The 15,535-nt window shown below is 44.7% G+C and overlaps 1 protein-coding gene across 4 annotated transcripts in view; it reads left to right on the top strand.

Annotated features, from left to right (window-relative positions):
• The first annotated feature begins 2,051 nt into the window (after window positions 1–2,051).
• The window catches only part of RUNX1T1 (RUNX1 partner transcriptional co-repressor 1), a 117,503-nt gene continuing 104,019 nt past the window's right edge, over window positions 2,052–15,535 (top strand). For 2 of the 4 annotated variants that reach the window (XM_075494923.1, XM_075494918.1), the window contains exon 1: window positions 2,052–2,912. In XM_075494923.1, coding sequence (XP_075351038.1) covers window positions 2,885–2,912 — 28 coding nt within the window. In that variant the 5' untranslated portion in view covers window positions 2,052–2,884. Of the gene's footprint in view, window positions 2,913–3,970; window positions 4,457–15,535 lie in introns of those variants that run through there. The other 2 variants (XM_075494921.1, XM_075494919.1) reach the window with 2 other exon arrangements.

The following is a 15,535-nucleotide window of genomic DNA, read 5'->3' as shown; positions in this document are numbered from 1 at the left end:
CAATAAGCCAGGCTTCAATCATCAGCTTTGCAATATAATGATAATACTTGACGGTTACAATCTTTTATTATTTAGGAATCGTGTCAATTTATTCTCCCAGCGTGTCTGAGAAAAGTATAGTTGCCACGAAGGAGTCGGTATTTACCGCTCTCTACTACGCTTTGTTATCTGGGTAGGCTTTGTCCTTACTGGGAGCAGTGGGAAATGCTTTGCAATAAGAGCCAGGGCTGGCAGTTTAATAGGTGATATCTGTATTTTTCTCATTCTGGAAAGAGAAGACTGAAGTCTGTAAACTTAATCAATTGGTAGGTGGATATTTAATTGCTAATAGCTCAGACTAGAGTTTCCAGAGTTTCTAAATCTAAGCTGATGTTCCTTCCCTATTTTGGAAGATAATACCTAGAAAGTCTATTGATCTTTTAGAGTGAAGGTACACGCCAAAGAGGAAGCGCTGCGGGTTTTTTTTAAAGCTGTAAACTGAGAATTAGGACTCGGTGTTCAGTCCCTGACACTTCAGCAAATCATGCTCTGGGACCATTGGCAAATCTCTTATTTATTTTTCAGCTTACACATAGAACAAGTTGGACGAAAGTATCATGCCACAAAGATTTTCAGGCTCAGCTAAAGTTTCTAGATCTGCCGTAGACAGAATAAGCCTTTTAGATTATTTTCAAATATTTGAAAATACTTTTTTAAAGGTTCTCCCATAATTTTGGCCTTGAAATAGACCTCTGCAAAACAGATAGCTTTTAAATTAGAAATCCATGCCAGACTTTTGGCTTCTCACCATTTTTGTAAATTGAAATCACAGTAGACCAAAACATGTCCTGATTTATGCCCTGTTGAGCTGAATTTACTTCAAGATAAATTTGACCCTCTACTAGTATATGCCAACCTGTTCATTAAAGCTCCATGTCCCCAAATATCTGCAAAAAAGGTAGATTTATCCAGATCATAAAACATATTTTAAACATATTTTCAAAGCCAACCAAATTTTCAAAGCCAGACACAGAGGCAGATAAATATTGCTATAAATATGCTTATAAATATATATACGAATGCTTCCCCCCCATTCTGGAAATGTGTATGTGCTTATGATAAACACATGTAAGGTTACTTTGCATGCAATAGGTCTGTTTATGTGCTTAAAATCAGGCATTTGTAAATTTGCAAGATCAGGCCTATAGCGTGTGTGCGTGCGTGTGTGTGCGCGCGCGTGCGCACGTGTACATACAGGAATAAAGAATGCAGTTTGATTAGAAGTTCTACTCCATGCTCACTCTTTTACTTAAGATCTGACATTTGAAAAAATGAAGCTAAAGTCCAGGCAGTTCTGACAGTTCCAATCCATTATCTGCAACCTGAAAAAAAAACACGCTATTTTACTCAATATATGAAGTTGATGTGTTGGGTTTTTTTTTTTTCTTGTGGAGACGCCTTCTTTATACAGTGTCAATACGATAGCAGAAGTACTGGTTTGCTGTAGGTTGTACGACTGACAAAAACATTCTCTGCAAAACGTAGAAGGGAATAACTGATGAATCGGAAAATATATGGATGCCTACCGAAATGATTATGTAATGAAACACGAAGTCAAATGGTGGCATGCTTCTATTAATTGTAGACGATAGTAATTAATTTTCACTGCAGTTGCGATTGTGTCGCTGCTTTCCGAAGAATCCAGAATCCCCTTCCAGGAAAGTGTGAAATTGCATCTGGGTTCTGCAAGCCATGAAAGACTATAAATTTCTTAAAAAAAAAAAGAGAGAGGGAGGCCTTCCTCGATACTGTACTTTAGAAAGAGGGAAAAACAAAGGGAAAAAGAAAATGATAATTGTTTTCTCTAAGGCTATTATCTAATGCAAAAGCAAACAGTCTGACTGGAAATCAGCTAACAGAAGGGGATTAGAGAGTAGATCTGAGAGTGGCTTGATTTCTAGCACTGCTGTCTCTTCACACAGTGATGAGACACAGGCAGAGCAGCCAGGAGCTCTCCAGATGGCTAGAGAAAGTGTTTGTCTTGGGTTACTGCAGGGCAGTCTGGACTCTTAAAGCCGGGGAGGCATCATTAGGGAGCAAGTTAGATGTCCACCCAGTAAAAGAGAGCGAAAGAAAGAAAGAGTAGGCAGGCTGCCCGAGAGGGACCGCGCTCGCCTATTGTTAACATATACTTGACCCCCACTAACCTCCTCACGACACAGATGTCTCCTACCTCTATCACCTCCCACTGCTTTAAGCCCTCCCCCCCTGCACCTGGGTAGCGGGGCCGGGCCGGCTGCCGGCAGTACGCTGCCTGCCTCGCGCCGTGCCTGCTAGCGGGGGAGCCGGGCGGAGCGGCGCGGAGCGGAGCGGAGCGCGGCGCAGCCTCGGGCGGGCGGGCGGCTCGGCTCGGCTCGGCACGGCACCGCACCGCACCGCACCGCACCGCACCGGCGCGGCTCGGCTTCGCCGCGGGCAGAGCTATGCGCCGGCTGCCCGCGGACACGCAGAGACCCCGCCACTGACAGCGGCCGCTCCCTGCGCTCCACATCACGTTTGTCTGCGGCGGCAGCAGCGAGGAGAAGGACCTGGGCATTAACTATCTCGACTTGGAGACTTTGCTTTATTTTTGGTTCTTGTCCTTTCCCGTGGAACCACTCGTCTCTCTCGAGCTGATCCTCCTTTAAAAAAAAAAAAGAGCGAGAGAGAGGGGGGGGGAAGAGCAGCTGGAGTTTCTCCTCAGCTCGTTTTGACTTTTGTGGACGTGGATCATCTGGACTGGGAAGGGAAGCCGCGCTGCGCTGCTCTCCCCTTTCCCACCCCCTCGCCCCTCCAGCAGCCTGGGCTGCCGGCTCTCCCCCGAGCAGGACGGGAACTTTTATTTGCAGCTCGCAGCCCGTGGCGAATGGTGGGAATCTCCGGTCCTCTGCAGTGTGAGTACGGGGCGCGGGCAGGGCAGGGCGCGCTGGGGCGGGGGAGCCCGAGCCCCTTTTTTCCTTCGCGTTCTCCGTTCCCGCAGGGCTCTGCCGGCTCGGGGGGCTCCGTGGCTGTAACTAACCCAGGCGGGCCGGCTGCCGCCGCCCCGGGCAAGGTCAGCCCTGCATGCCGCTCTTACACCCGCTGTCCCTGGCTCACAAACCCGCACCCCCGATGTTTCTCAAGAGCCCAGAAACCAAACCACCCAGTTTTTTAGCAAATAAACCTCCAAGCAGATATTCTGCCATAGCGTAGGGTTTCTGTCTCGATTTAGGACTCGCCTTTTTTTTCCCCTGCCTCCCCTCTCTCCAGGTCACAGCTAGCCAGTGTGAGTCGGAGTGTCTGAAATAGTTCTGGTGGGATTTTGTTTGTTTCATTACAAGCATGGGATTAGGTAGCACTGGCACTTCAGCCTATTTTGTAAGAAATATTTCAGGCGGTGGACATCGTCTTTAGCTGCCGCACCGCGATCTTGCAAGTATCTCGTTTCCTAAAACGATAGGGCGACGTTAGGGATTGCATTTCCAAAACTGCAATACAATGTAATTGTGTCATCTCGTCCAGCTGAGCTGCGTGGTTTGATTCCATAAATTCGTAACACGCCATCGATAAGAGAGATTGGAAGGACGAAACCCACGCTCCCGGCCATTTAGACCAGCCTTTGACTTTTGGCGAGTTGGAGTCCTTTTGTTAGTGCCAAAGTTGCGAGATTGGGCTAAAATTGGGTTTAGGGTAGGGAAGGACTTGCCACCCTAGCAGGGGCACCCGCGACTCCATTACACGTCAATTTATGGAGAAATATCTGTGTCGTTACTGTACTCTGCTCTCCTGAATGTTAGAGAGAAACTGAAAGTAACTAATCGGACGCAGCTCTCAAATCGCTCTTGCTCCAAGCGGGAGCTAAAATGTGACTTCCTTCAGTTCATTGAGAAGCTGAAAGGAGGGAGGGCGAAGGCAAGAGGCGCCGAGGCAGCCGCCCCCGCCTGCCCCGCAAGTTGCAGCCCGGAGCACCGGAGCCCGCCGCGGCGGGACCGCCCTGCCCGGCCGCAGCCGGGGGCTCCCCGCCACCGCCGCCGTGGGGAACAGCCGCCTCGAAGCCGCTCGGGTTTCTCTGGTAGAGCAGCCTCGATCCCCAGATCCGCAGCAGCAGGCTCTGCCAGCCACCCCCTCCTGCCTCTGCCTTGCCCTGAATCACGGCACGGGAAGGACCTGTCTCTGGCAGCCTCCTGGTAGTGCCGCCCTGCAGCCGGCAGCTCCCGCCTGCAGATCGCTCGGATGCGGACCGCGATCCGCCGAGCCCGCGATAGCAAATCTTCCCCGAAGAGCTGCTCAAGTTTTGCGGTGCCAGCCGCAGCAGGGCTGGAAGCGCCGGCCTTTGCTCCGCCGGCGCGTCCCCGCGGTGCGCTCGCATGCTGCGCTCTGCACAGCTGCGCGCTTGTCTTCGCAGGCAAAGCGGGACGCCGGTGACAGGCATGGCATAGCAGGGGCTGGGCAAAGAGAGGTATGTACCTCTCAGGAGCAGTCTGCGGGAGCTGCCGTGCTGTCCGTGGGAGCACAGCAAGTGCCAAGCGTTTGGCTGTAGGCATAGCCCTGACTAACCAAAAGGATGTCTTCCCAGTCGTGGTGTGTACAGCCAAGCGTTTGCGCAGCAAATGTTCGTGTGCTTAATGTAACGCTGACCCCTTTAACTTTTAACATCGCTTTTCCTAATTAATCTGTTCAGGCCCCAGACTTAAATGGCTGTCCACAGCTGCTGCAAATTGATTTATCCCCTGATGGTGGTCCGAGTTGCTGACCAAAGCAGGATTCCCCCCCCCCCCCCCCATTTTTGGTCTACTAATCTGTTTTGACTTATTTCCTACTTACAGTAATGCTTGCATGCTTTTTGAAGGACTTAGAAAATATTTTCTTTTGACATGTAGCTAGAAACATAATTATTGTATCTGTAAACACAGTATGTTAGGGCTAAGGGTGAATATAATTTATTTAATTATACCCGTGTAGCCTTACATTTCCTTCTCCATTTCTGCATCCTGACAGATGCAATGGAAAGTTTAAATAAGCAACTTTGTTAACTGTAGTTTGAAGCAAGACGTGAAAGACATTTTTAGATTTGAATTCTATTGTCCAGATTTTCTGTTCTGCTTTTCTGTTAACGGTTTAGTGAATCTGGATAGCTGAGAGGATTGAAACTGGTTTCTAATGGTTGTTAAAGCTGATGCTTGACCTTTCCATGGGAAGTCTGAAAACCTCATTCAGTTTATTCTGGGCTGATTTCCTTAGGAAATCCAATGTGATCAGGGAATTTCCTTCAGCTCGGCTGAATGTTAAAAAAGTTAGTCTATGTTGTTGATACGTTCTGGTTTTAGCACTAGGTCTTTCTGTGCCTCCCCATCAATAGAAAAAATACTAGGAAAAAGATCTGAATATGGCTTATCCATAACCATACAGTCTATGAAAATAGGAAGTTGGCAAAGGCTTTGTTAGGCGTGAGATGCGCTGCAGACTCACTGTAAAGGTTTTTAATTAGGAAGTTACACTTTGAGAATTGATAACTTTTCTAAGGTCAGTTTTATCATATCTGAACCTTCAACAGAATTGCTACTACTTCCAATTCATGCATCATTTTTCTTTGCTGTCATGGGGAAGCTCAACCACGCATCAGCGGAAGAAAACCCCAAACCCCACCAAAACCCCAGCCCATTAAATCCGTTGACGTCTCTGGCAGGCTGAAGCCAGGCGTACAGGAGATGGCAGGACTTCTTCTTGGGCCCTGTGTTTGCAGGAGGGTGAGCGGCTGGGTTCCCGAGCCGTGAGCATGCTGTAGGAGACAAGAACCATTCTGTTTGTAATGGAATGCAGACAGCAGTGTTAGGTCACTGCTTCCTGGCAACTGCTGCTCAAGTTGTTTTTCTTCAAAGGCTTTGAGCTTTTAAATAGTTTCCAAAATCTTTTTAAGTAAAACATTGCCTTCTACCATTTTTGACCACCTTAACGTTAACTCGTTTCGTGCATAAATAATGGACCAGTAAAACATCACACGGTGTCTCTCATCTGTATACGCTTAACACTATGTATGCCTGCACGCACATGGAGTTTTATACTGGAAGTATTGTTTATAGAATAAAGGGGAGAAAAATATCTCCACCTGGAGTGCTGGTCAGTGGCTAGTCAGTTCAGGACATTCTCCCCTGTCAAATCTTGTTTCTCACTTCTCTGAAATGAACTTCAGACGACAGGCATTGAATGCGAAGCTCAGTTCAGAGGTACTGTGCGGACTGCAAACTCCTCCTTGCCAGACACTTGGGGTGAAATAGGCATCTGCAGTATTCGCATGTGGGGGTGAGGGGAAAAGGGGCTTGCAATTGTCATTTTCATCTTTCAAATCCACTTGCCACAGTCCATTACTGTTAAATCTTTAGCTAATTGAAGAAGGATATTAGTACATTGCTATTGCAGGAGCTTCAAGATTTTTTAGATGGGGGGGAGGAGAAGATCATCTTCTTTGTTCTGTAGAAACTTAAGTTGTCATGCAGAGATCAAGAAGCCTTATCAGCTGAAATAAAACGTGAATTTGGTGTTGTGCAGGGGCTATTTCTCATGGCTTGGCTAAAGAAATGTAAAAAGAGAATTGTTTTAAATCTGAATACATTAAAAAAACTTTGATCCATGTAGTTAGTAGCAGCCTGTTCTTTTTCATACAGCCTTTAGTGGCAACCTGTAATATTTATGAAAGTTTAAACTGACACTGAATTTAGCATAAGTAGGGAGAGTGTAAATTCTTAAAACATTAGCTTCCAGATTTTATTTTCTTCACCTTCCTTCACATGAAAGATCTAAAAGACTTAGTTTAAAAACTGAACTTTTAATGTAAAGAGTCTTGGTTTTCCACACAGACATTCCTTTTTAAAGAACTGCTTCAAAATAGCAGTTATCCTGTTCTTATTTACTATAAACTTGATTAGTTTAATATATGGTAGCATAAATACATCAGGAAGTAGTATACTGTGTGGTTTTGTGGATAAAGAAAAATGATCAGCAGATGTAAAATCAAAGTCAAAATATCCTGCCCTTTAAAAGGCTTTTTTTTTCTCCCCAAAATATTTTTGTCTGAAAGACATTGACTTCCATCTTCATTTTTTTTTTTTTCTGCCATTGATATGAAAGTTTCCAAATAACATTTAGAGAACAGTGGACATTTTATTAAAGTAAACATTAGTTCAGTATAATGGAGGTAATTGTAAGTGATAAGAGCAGAGCAGGTTATCTGTGTGTTGTTTAAACAGAAGGAGCTATTTTGCACCATTTCCAGTAGCCATCTGTAGAGGAGAAGGGTTTGCACCTGTCTGTCCACACTAATTATAGATTAGGTCCAAAGAAATGAAATTCGAGTAGGCTTTCTCTTAATGAAATCCATAGTGATTTTATTGTAAATGTGTTTTGTGTACAGACAGTGATGGTTGGGCTGTGAGTAAAATAAATTGCTGTATGGCTGTCATGTACTTGTAGTTGTAAAGCAGGATAGTGCTGCATTAACAAAGGTGCTGAATAAAAACGCAGTGCTCCATTTAAGTCCTAGGCTTCAGTGGTGGCTTTAGCTAGGTTTAGTCAAAAAGGTTCACTGAAAGCACAGGCTTCTAGGGGTATGTTTCAAGGTAGACTTCTCAGTTACCATCACTTTTGTGTCAATGTACTGGCATAGAGGTGGTCCTTTGGCTGAAATATGAGGTAGAAATGGTTTCATGTTAAATATGTACACACATACATACAGAGGGTGTCAGAAATACTTCCCTCTGGTTTAACACTATATTACTACAATAAAGTGGAAAGAGTGAGAAATGCATTCTGCAGTAAAAGGTCACATGAATTTCTACCACATCTGTTTATAGTAATTATGAACATAATTAACATAAGAATTACAAGTGAAGTAATGACAAGCTGAGCTATGAGATATTATGCCATAATGGTCATATGTTGGAATTCTCACATTATAGCACACTAGAATTCACATATTCAATGCAAGAAAGAAAATGTTAGATTTTTATCTATTTTAATGCTTCAAAACTTATCTGCCTGGGGCAGATGGACTTTACGCTTTATAGGAAGGTAACCCATTATTAAGAGAGAGTCAGTTGAAATTAAGATTTCTAGCCTGCAGCTTGGACTTTGAGACAGCTGTGCTTATGGAACGCCACTTCTGTTACACATTTGTACTCTGATTGTATTTATTTTATTAACACACACCGCTTTATTTTTAAATGTGAGTGTTTTTGCAGCAAACTGTTTACATTAGAAAGGATCCTGGATTAGTTTTTTCTTTAGAGAGTTGTGATTCGAGTAGTAAAACTGCCTGTTGGAATGGCCAACATAGATATAAGACACACATTGTGGCTCTGCAAGATGAGAATTTGATGGATCCTAAATTAGTTCATGGCATGATATATATATATTTCAAGGAAAAAATCCGTAACAAAAATCTCTAAAAAGAACAATCTCTCATTTGTACATAATATTTTGAAAAAACATATGCAGAGAGAACACTCTGTGGTACCTTGCAGGTTGAATTAAAGTCACTTTTCTTTAGAAATGCATAGAACATACCATTAAGTTTAGGGGCTAAGGTTTCAAATGAGTTGACTAACTTTTGTAATATGACCTGTCTGATTACCTCTAAATATGGTTGTCACACAACTGACAACTGGAGGAAGTTGAGGGAGAAGTGGCCCTTCTTCAGGGTAAAAATACTGGCTGAGGAATGCGTAGTAAATTTGACATGTGAAAATCAGTTTGCCTTTAATGAAAAATCAAAGTTCTGGTTTTGTGATAGGACAGTTTGCCAAATTGCTGTCTTTCTAAGGCTAAACATATAGAGTGGTTTATGAAAAATAAAAAAAAAATTAACCTTGTGCTATGTCTCAGTGATACCAAGAGGTTTTCGCATTATTGGATTAGCGGAGGATTTGTGACAGACCCCTTTTTATCTGACATTCATTGCGGTGACATGATTTTCACACACATGCCCTTCCCCCATCTAGGTTCTGGTTTTCACTTTGTATTATGTGTCAAATTCCCTTTATTTCTTTTCTTGTGGAAAAAACCTGCTATCTTGGACGAGTGATTTTGGAAAGAGTTCTGCACTGAACAATGCCTGTCTCACTCCAGTGTGCTGTCATTGTCCTCGTCCCAGCCTTCATGGTGCTCCTCTGCAGACGTGCAAGGGAAACGTGTTTCCTTAACAAATAAGTGTTGATTCCTAGGGATAAACATTTTTAAAACTTTAAAACCCGAGCGCGCAGAGTTTGCTTGGCAATCTGGTGCTGGTGCAGCCGTTCTGCTGGCTGGCTGCGCTTGTGGTAGACAGGCCAAGCTGCTTTGCTGCCTTCCCTTCCTGTACCGCACGATAACCAGTCCTCTTTGATGAATCCCGTCAAAATAGCCCCTCTGTTTTCTCAAAACCTGAAGTGTTAAGCGTAGGGACCTACTCTGGCTTATTGTTCATCCTGTGACGAACGATGCCACTGCTCATAGTGGCAGCGTTGTGTTCAGGCTCTTCCGCCATGGGCAAGGCTCAGTGGTTTGGGTCAGGTACTTGGCCAAACCGGGAGCGGGTACATCCTGTGCCTGTGCTGGGCCAGGAGATTTCTGGCCCAGGAGCCATCGTGCTCTGTGCAGGACGTAGGTATGGTCTGCGAAGCGGGAGCTGGGCTGAAGGTGAAGGCTGTCATGAGGACGTTGCCTTGGTGGAAATGGAGGCGACCTCAGGCGGGGGAGCCCTGGGGAGCCAGCGCTGCGCTCCCCTGGGTCTCTGGCAGGGTCCTTATCCCGGAGAGGTTTCGGGCAGCTTCCAGGAGCTGAGCCGGGTCGGCTGCCGGCCTGAGGTCAGGGACAAGCACAGACCAGGGAGCCGCCGCCTTCTCACCCGGCGGGCCGCGCGGAGGTGGCGCCTCCCCTCATGCCGGGCGCGGCCTCCCCGGGGACCCCGGGCCGCGCCGTGCCGCCCCAGCACCGGTCCCTCACACCCACCGTGCATCCTCCGGCCTCCATCTGGGCCGCGCTGATACCGTAATCGCCCCGATGCACGCCGCCGTCCCGCTCCCCCCGCGCCGGCAGGGCCACGGAGGCCGCAGATAAGCTGCGAGGTGCGTTTAAGGCGCACAAAGCCCGGGCCGCGCCGGCGCCTCCCCCCCTCCCTCCGCCGGAAGGTAATCTCCACCTGCGGTGCGGGGAGAGGCGGGCGGGCGGGGGGACACCCTTCGCCGCCCCCCGCCGCCCGGCTCTCTCGGCGCTGCACGAGTCGATAGGAGCGGGGAGAAGTGAAGATGTAACCTCTTATCTCCCCCCCGTAGCGGGCGGGGGATTTACAGGCAGAGATTAGCCGGCAGAGAGAACGGATCTGCCTTTTGTTGTGCGTGGGGCGGCCGCGGCCTGGGCGCTGCCTGCCCCCGCCCCCGGGCCGCGCTGAGGGGACCGGCGGGGGGGTGAGGGGGTCGCCCGGCGGGCTCGCCGCGGCCCGGGGGGAGGGAGGAGGTGGCCGGAGAACAATAGGTTCCTGAGGGACCCCACTTCAAACGCAGTCGAAGGAGGAGAGCGGCTTGTCTGGTGTTTCACGGGACGGGGGTGGGGGGGGGGCAGAGGGCCGGCGCGGCGGGAGAGCCCCCGGGCGGGAGCGGGGTGGCGGCTGGGGCCAAGGTGAACCGCGGCGTCCTTCTGGCGTGGGCTCGCCCTCCCGGCGCTGAGAGTTGGTTTGCCTTCCCGCAAGCCTGGTTCTCCCGTGAGGGTGCTGACAGGAGCGGGCTGTCACGCCCGGGCCTGCGGGCACCCACCCCGTCAGTGTCGGGGTGGTTTCAGTGGAGGCTCCTGGCTTCCCAAGTCCCCGCAGAGGATGACCGCGGGTTTTAGGAAAAGTGGCCTTTTTTTTGTTTGTTTGTTTGGTGGGCTTTTTTGTTGTTGTTGTTGTTTTGGACTTTTGATGGTGATTTTTCAGTTCTGGCAAAATTAAGATGACATGTACGCTAAGTGCGTGCACGCACACTGCCTTAGCAAACGGCTTTATCAGCGATCATTTCTTAAAGCAACATTAAACAATTACCTTTAAAATATATTTAAAAGTTTAAAATATTTATATTGCTGTTTCACTTTGTCAAGTGTTTGCACAAATAGATATATAGATATGATCTGCTAACTAAAAGCCTAATTAAAATTTGTTTAAAGCCAGGGGGGCATGTATTCTTGTTGACAGCAGCGGATCGATAGGGTAAGACAATAGAGCCCCATTATTTTACTTCCATTGACTGAACATATTGACATTTCAGGTTTGCGATTGCCTCAGTGAGCATGATGAAACACTGAAATTCACGAACCAACTGTCTGGAGTGGCACATATATTACTGTATGTCATCTCTGCCTTCAGGTTACCTTATCACTGAAGCAGAATGGTAATGGATGGCAGCAGAGTACTTCAGAGGGGTTAGGGCTCTATCAGTTAAGAAGCTGACACATAGCAGGTTTCAGGAGTATCTTTAATTACACCTAGAATTATGTACAAGGGAAGATGGTCCTTGTTACCTGCTGCTGTGCTTCAGAGTTTACAGGCTCAGAAGCAGACAGGATAACAAGGTACTTATGTTTCATATTTTATATACATGACTTGATACCTTAAACTTCTGCAAGAGCCCAAGGACTTCTGATGGTGCTGTTTGCGTGCTCGCCATGTTTGCCAGTGGCAGCATCTCAACCTGGTCTTGATGCTCAAGTTCCAGAGCACCTGCTAGACCTTCTCCCAGTCTGAAGATTGCAAAGGAAACAAAAGAACAACTTTAAAATAAATAAATGCACATTGGTTTTATCCCTCCTCAACATGCTCTATCAACAGTGCTCAGGGAATGCAATGCAGTGAGACTATAGCTCAATGATACATATACACACATTTTTTCCTTAGTATAAGTAAGAACTGTAAAAAGAAATGTCTGTGCAATATGTGCATGTGTATGCATAATTGTATATATTAATTTATATGATTGTATATAAATGCATATATAAAGAAGACCCAGTGGCTGCAGAACATACAACGTGTCTTACTATTTCAAAGGCTTTCAGATGTTCTTTAAAGTCTAGCTGACAGTAGAAGGAAACCCATCAGGGTTAGGCAGAGATAGAGATTGAAATTAATTTAAAGCAGACAAAGAGCTGATATGAAAGAGCAACTAGTGATTTAACTCATTTTTAAAAGTAAGTGTAATGAAAATATAAAATGTATTCTGAGTGTGCCATCTACTCAGCAATTGTTGCCATCAAGTGGACTGCTGATGCCCTTTAAGATGGTAAAAAGAAAACTAGTCCTTTATACCATTTTCATGAAAATGTTAGGTTTCTGTTTGATCAGCAGGTGCTGTTGAGATGAAAGCCATGTGTAAATTTTCAGAAGGCCAAAAGTGTCAATTCAGAAAAGGAAAGTGATAAGAGAAAATGCAATCAGTTTTCCTGTTTTCAATTTGTGCAGGATTTGAAGAGCTGTTTTGTTAAACTGCTACATCTGCTCCAATATGAATATTGAACTACTTCCACTAAAAATAACACCCTATAATTTGGAAGCCATTGCAATCTTTTGTTAATGCAAGTGGGTTATTTAAAAAAAAAATCTATTCTGAAAAATCTCCTGCCTAATGTGCATTTTTGTTTATCGGCACTTTTATCTTCAGCAGATAAAATGGCATTATGCAATTAGGACCATATCTATTTGGACTGTAAAGATGGCATTGGATAGCTGAATGTCACTATTGGTAAAAGGATTTAACTCGTATATTTAAAATAATTTCATTAATAAACTATGACTGTATCTTAAAATTACGAGTGACTGCTTCCCCATTGCAACAATACAGCTTTACCTACTACTGAGGACCTCGTGCAAAGTAAAGGATGTTCAAGGTATGACAGAACATTCTTGGGCTTGTTTCATTCCTGCTATACATGCAAATCTTAAGTTTGGGTCATCAAGGACATTTTAGTTAATGGGGCTTTTGAAGTAACTTTTTCCATGGTTAAATTAAATGATTAAATCAGGCTCGAATGCATATATACGAAATATTTGCTGCTGTGGAGCTGCTAACCCAAGTGAGTTTTATGAGCCTGGAAAGCACAGCATTGGTAGAGCATAAATTTTCTGTCGGAGGCATCTCCAGAGAAAATAACATTATTGCTTTTTAATTAAAAAGAAAAAAAAATCTAATGAAAAGGGTATGCATTTGTTAATTCTATAAATAAGGATCTAAATGAAGAAGTGATAATTCGCTGTTACATCTATAGAACCCTGTGTACACGAGTTAAACGTGCAGCATAAAATGAGAGCTTTTACTTCTTTATTTCAACATAGAGAATTACCTGGTTTTAATATTAGAATAGGTTTTAGCAGTTGGATTCTAATCTAGTGGTCAGGAACTCAGTTTTTTTGGCAGGTGTCTGCATGGGAAAGGGCCTTGCTGATGCTTCTGTTTGGTTTTGCAATTGGATTTGTAAGCTTTTGACCTTGGGGGATTTTCCTCAAAGTGATCTACAGATCAGAAATAATTAAAATTCAATAAACTGAAATTTAAATATAGAATGGATTTTGTGCGAGATCCATGCTTGTGGTAGGTTGTCTAGAAGTCTGTGGCATGTCTACTTTATAGTTTGTATTCCCAAACATAACTGTGTGCACACATGTGCATAAATTTATGTTGAATGACAGAGGGATGATTATTTATACAGATTTTATCCAAAACTCTGTGCACTCCTGAAACATAACAAAAAGCCTCCCTCCCCAGAAGAGTGTTTACATCCCGTGACAGTCACTAGATTCAAACCTTCTAAACATGAAAGTTGTTTCCTTTCCTCCAAACCTTCTTTTCCCCAACAAAGCTAACCCTGTTAAACCTCACCTTCTGTGGGACGTATACATAGTTATAGACATATGTACGAGAAGTAAATATTACAAAAAACACGGCCGATGGGGGCAAAATGTCTGTAGCCTTAAATAGCTTGTGATATCTGCCAACAGCAGAAGCTGCGCTGAGGAGGCCCTACCTCGGCTGACCCGGGGATGCGAGAGCCTTGAGGAGCCTCGCGTTAGTGCTCGGCTCCTACGTGGAGCTTTCTGCTCGCAAGTATTACCGAGCAAATGCTCTGTCGTAGCGTGTTAGTGGAGATGCTGTCTGCCTGAAGAGTTTTTAAACCAAGGGGCTTCTTGCTTTGGTCATGGGATTTTTTGGTACTTTTCACAGGAGTCGGGGTAGAGTCCAACCCCAAAAGAAAGATTGTAGCTGGATGTAGGGTATCCAGATTTTCTTATCTAAATTTTCTGAACACATTGATGGGAGTGCTCTGTTTTTCTTATTCTTTGCCAAAAATGCTGCATGCAGTTTTGCTGTTCCTCTTGAATAGTTGCCATATTTAACTCCAGTGGCTGTGAATGGAAATGTGAATATGGAGAGAAATCCTTTCATGCTCCCTTTCATTTTCTGTAACACATTTTGGGATGCCTGGAAAGGAAGGGCATCCTAGATATTAAAAATATTTCTGAATACACACAAAGAATTTAAAAGAAGTTCAGCAACTTGGTTTTGTTTCTATGTAGTTTTTGGGCATGTATGATATGGTGACTTATTTAAGCGACGCCTTTTTTTACTCCGTGTTATTTATTGAATTTAGTCATTATAAAAGCACAGTTGCGTCGTACAGAACTGTACAGCAACAGTATTCCTGAATGATCCCGTATTGCAACACGCTGACATGGGATCTTCATGGGAAAATTCATGATTTCTTTAGTCATTTCAAGAAGGCATTTGGTTCATTGCCATTTTTCTGTCCATCAAGACAGGTAGACTGTGGTGCTTATAATAAAGTAAATATGCAAAGCTCATGGAGGATAATAGGTTCTTTCGAAAATTAGGTTGCTGTCTGGGAAGACAGAAGACTCCACCTAGTGGAGTGGAATTAATCTGCACACAGTGGCAGGCAATGGCATATAATAAAATAGGTATTATGTATGAAAAGCCAGGTTGATGCAGAGAGTAAAAAACAGGAATTTTGACAAGCATCTGGGGAGATGGTTGCATGACCATTACAAATTGTACAAGACTGTAGTTACTTCTGTAGCTCTAGGGGGCTTATGTATGTCTGCCTTGTTGGATGTTAATATACAATTTGCATAAGTAGTAGTCATTACTGCTAGCCATTTTCTTTTGTGGTTCCTTTTATTTGGAGACCTACTGTCTACATTTTTTGATTTCTGATGATGGCCACACAGATGCGCCTTTCAGTTGTGGCACAGGTGTCATTTTAAATTGCTTGGGCAAAAAAACCCCATCCAACCCCCAAAGCTTCTCCACTTTTTTCCATTATGATTTATTTTCCAGAATATGTATTCTGTTTTTGGTTTCATTTACTTCTCTAACAGCAGTATCAGGATGCTGGTTCTCCATGCTGTCATGACAGGTTGGGTGGCATGTTGAGTAAATCTGTGTGTGCCTTCTGGTAGTCCCAAGGCTTAATAATCTCTGTTATGAAGCGTCAAATTATATGGGGTTTTGTACCTGTGCTTTGCTTC

The sequence above is a fragment of the Mycteria americana genome, chromosome 2, assembly GCF_035582795.1.
Source record: "Mycteria americana isolate JAX WOST 10 ecotype Jacksonville Zoo and Gardens chromosome 2, USCA_MyAme_1.0, whole genome shotgun sequence".
Classification (NCBI taxonomy): domain Eukaryota; kingdom Metazoa; phylum Chordata; class Aves; order Ciconiiformes; family Ciconiidae; genus Mycteria; species Mycteria americana.
Note: the sequence above shows the minus strand (reverse complement) of the source record. Positions and strands in the feature narration are given on the sequence as shown.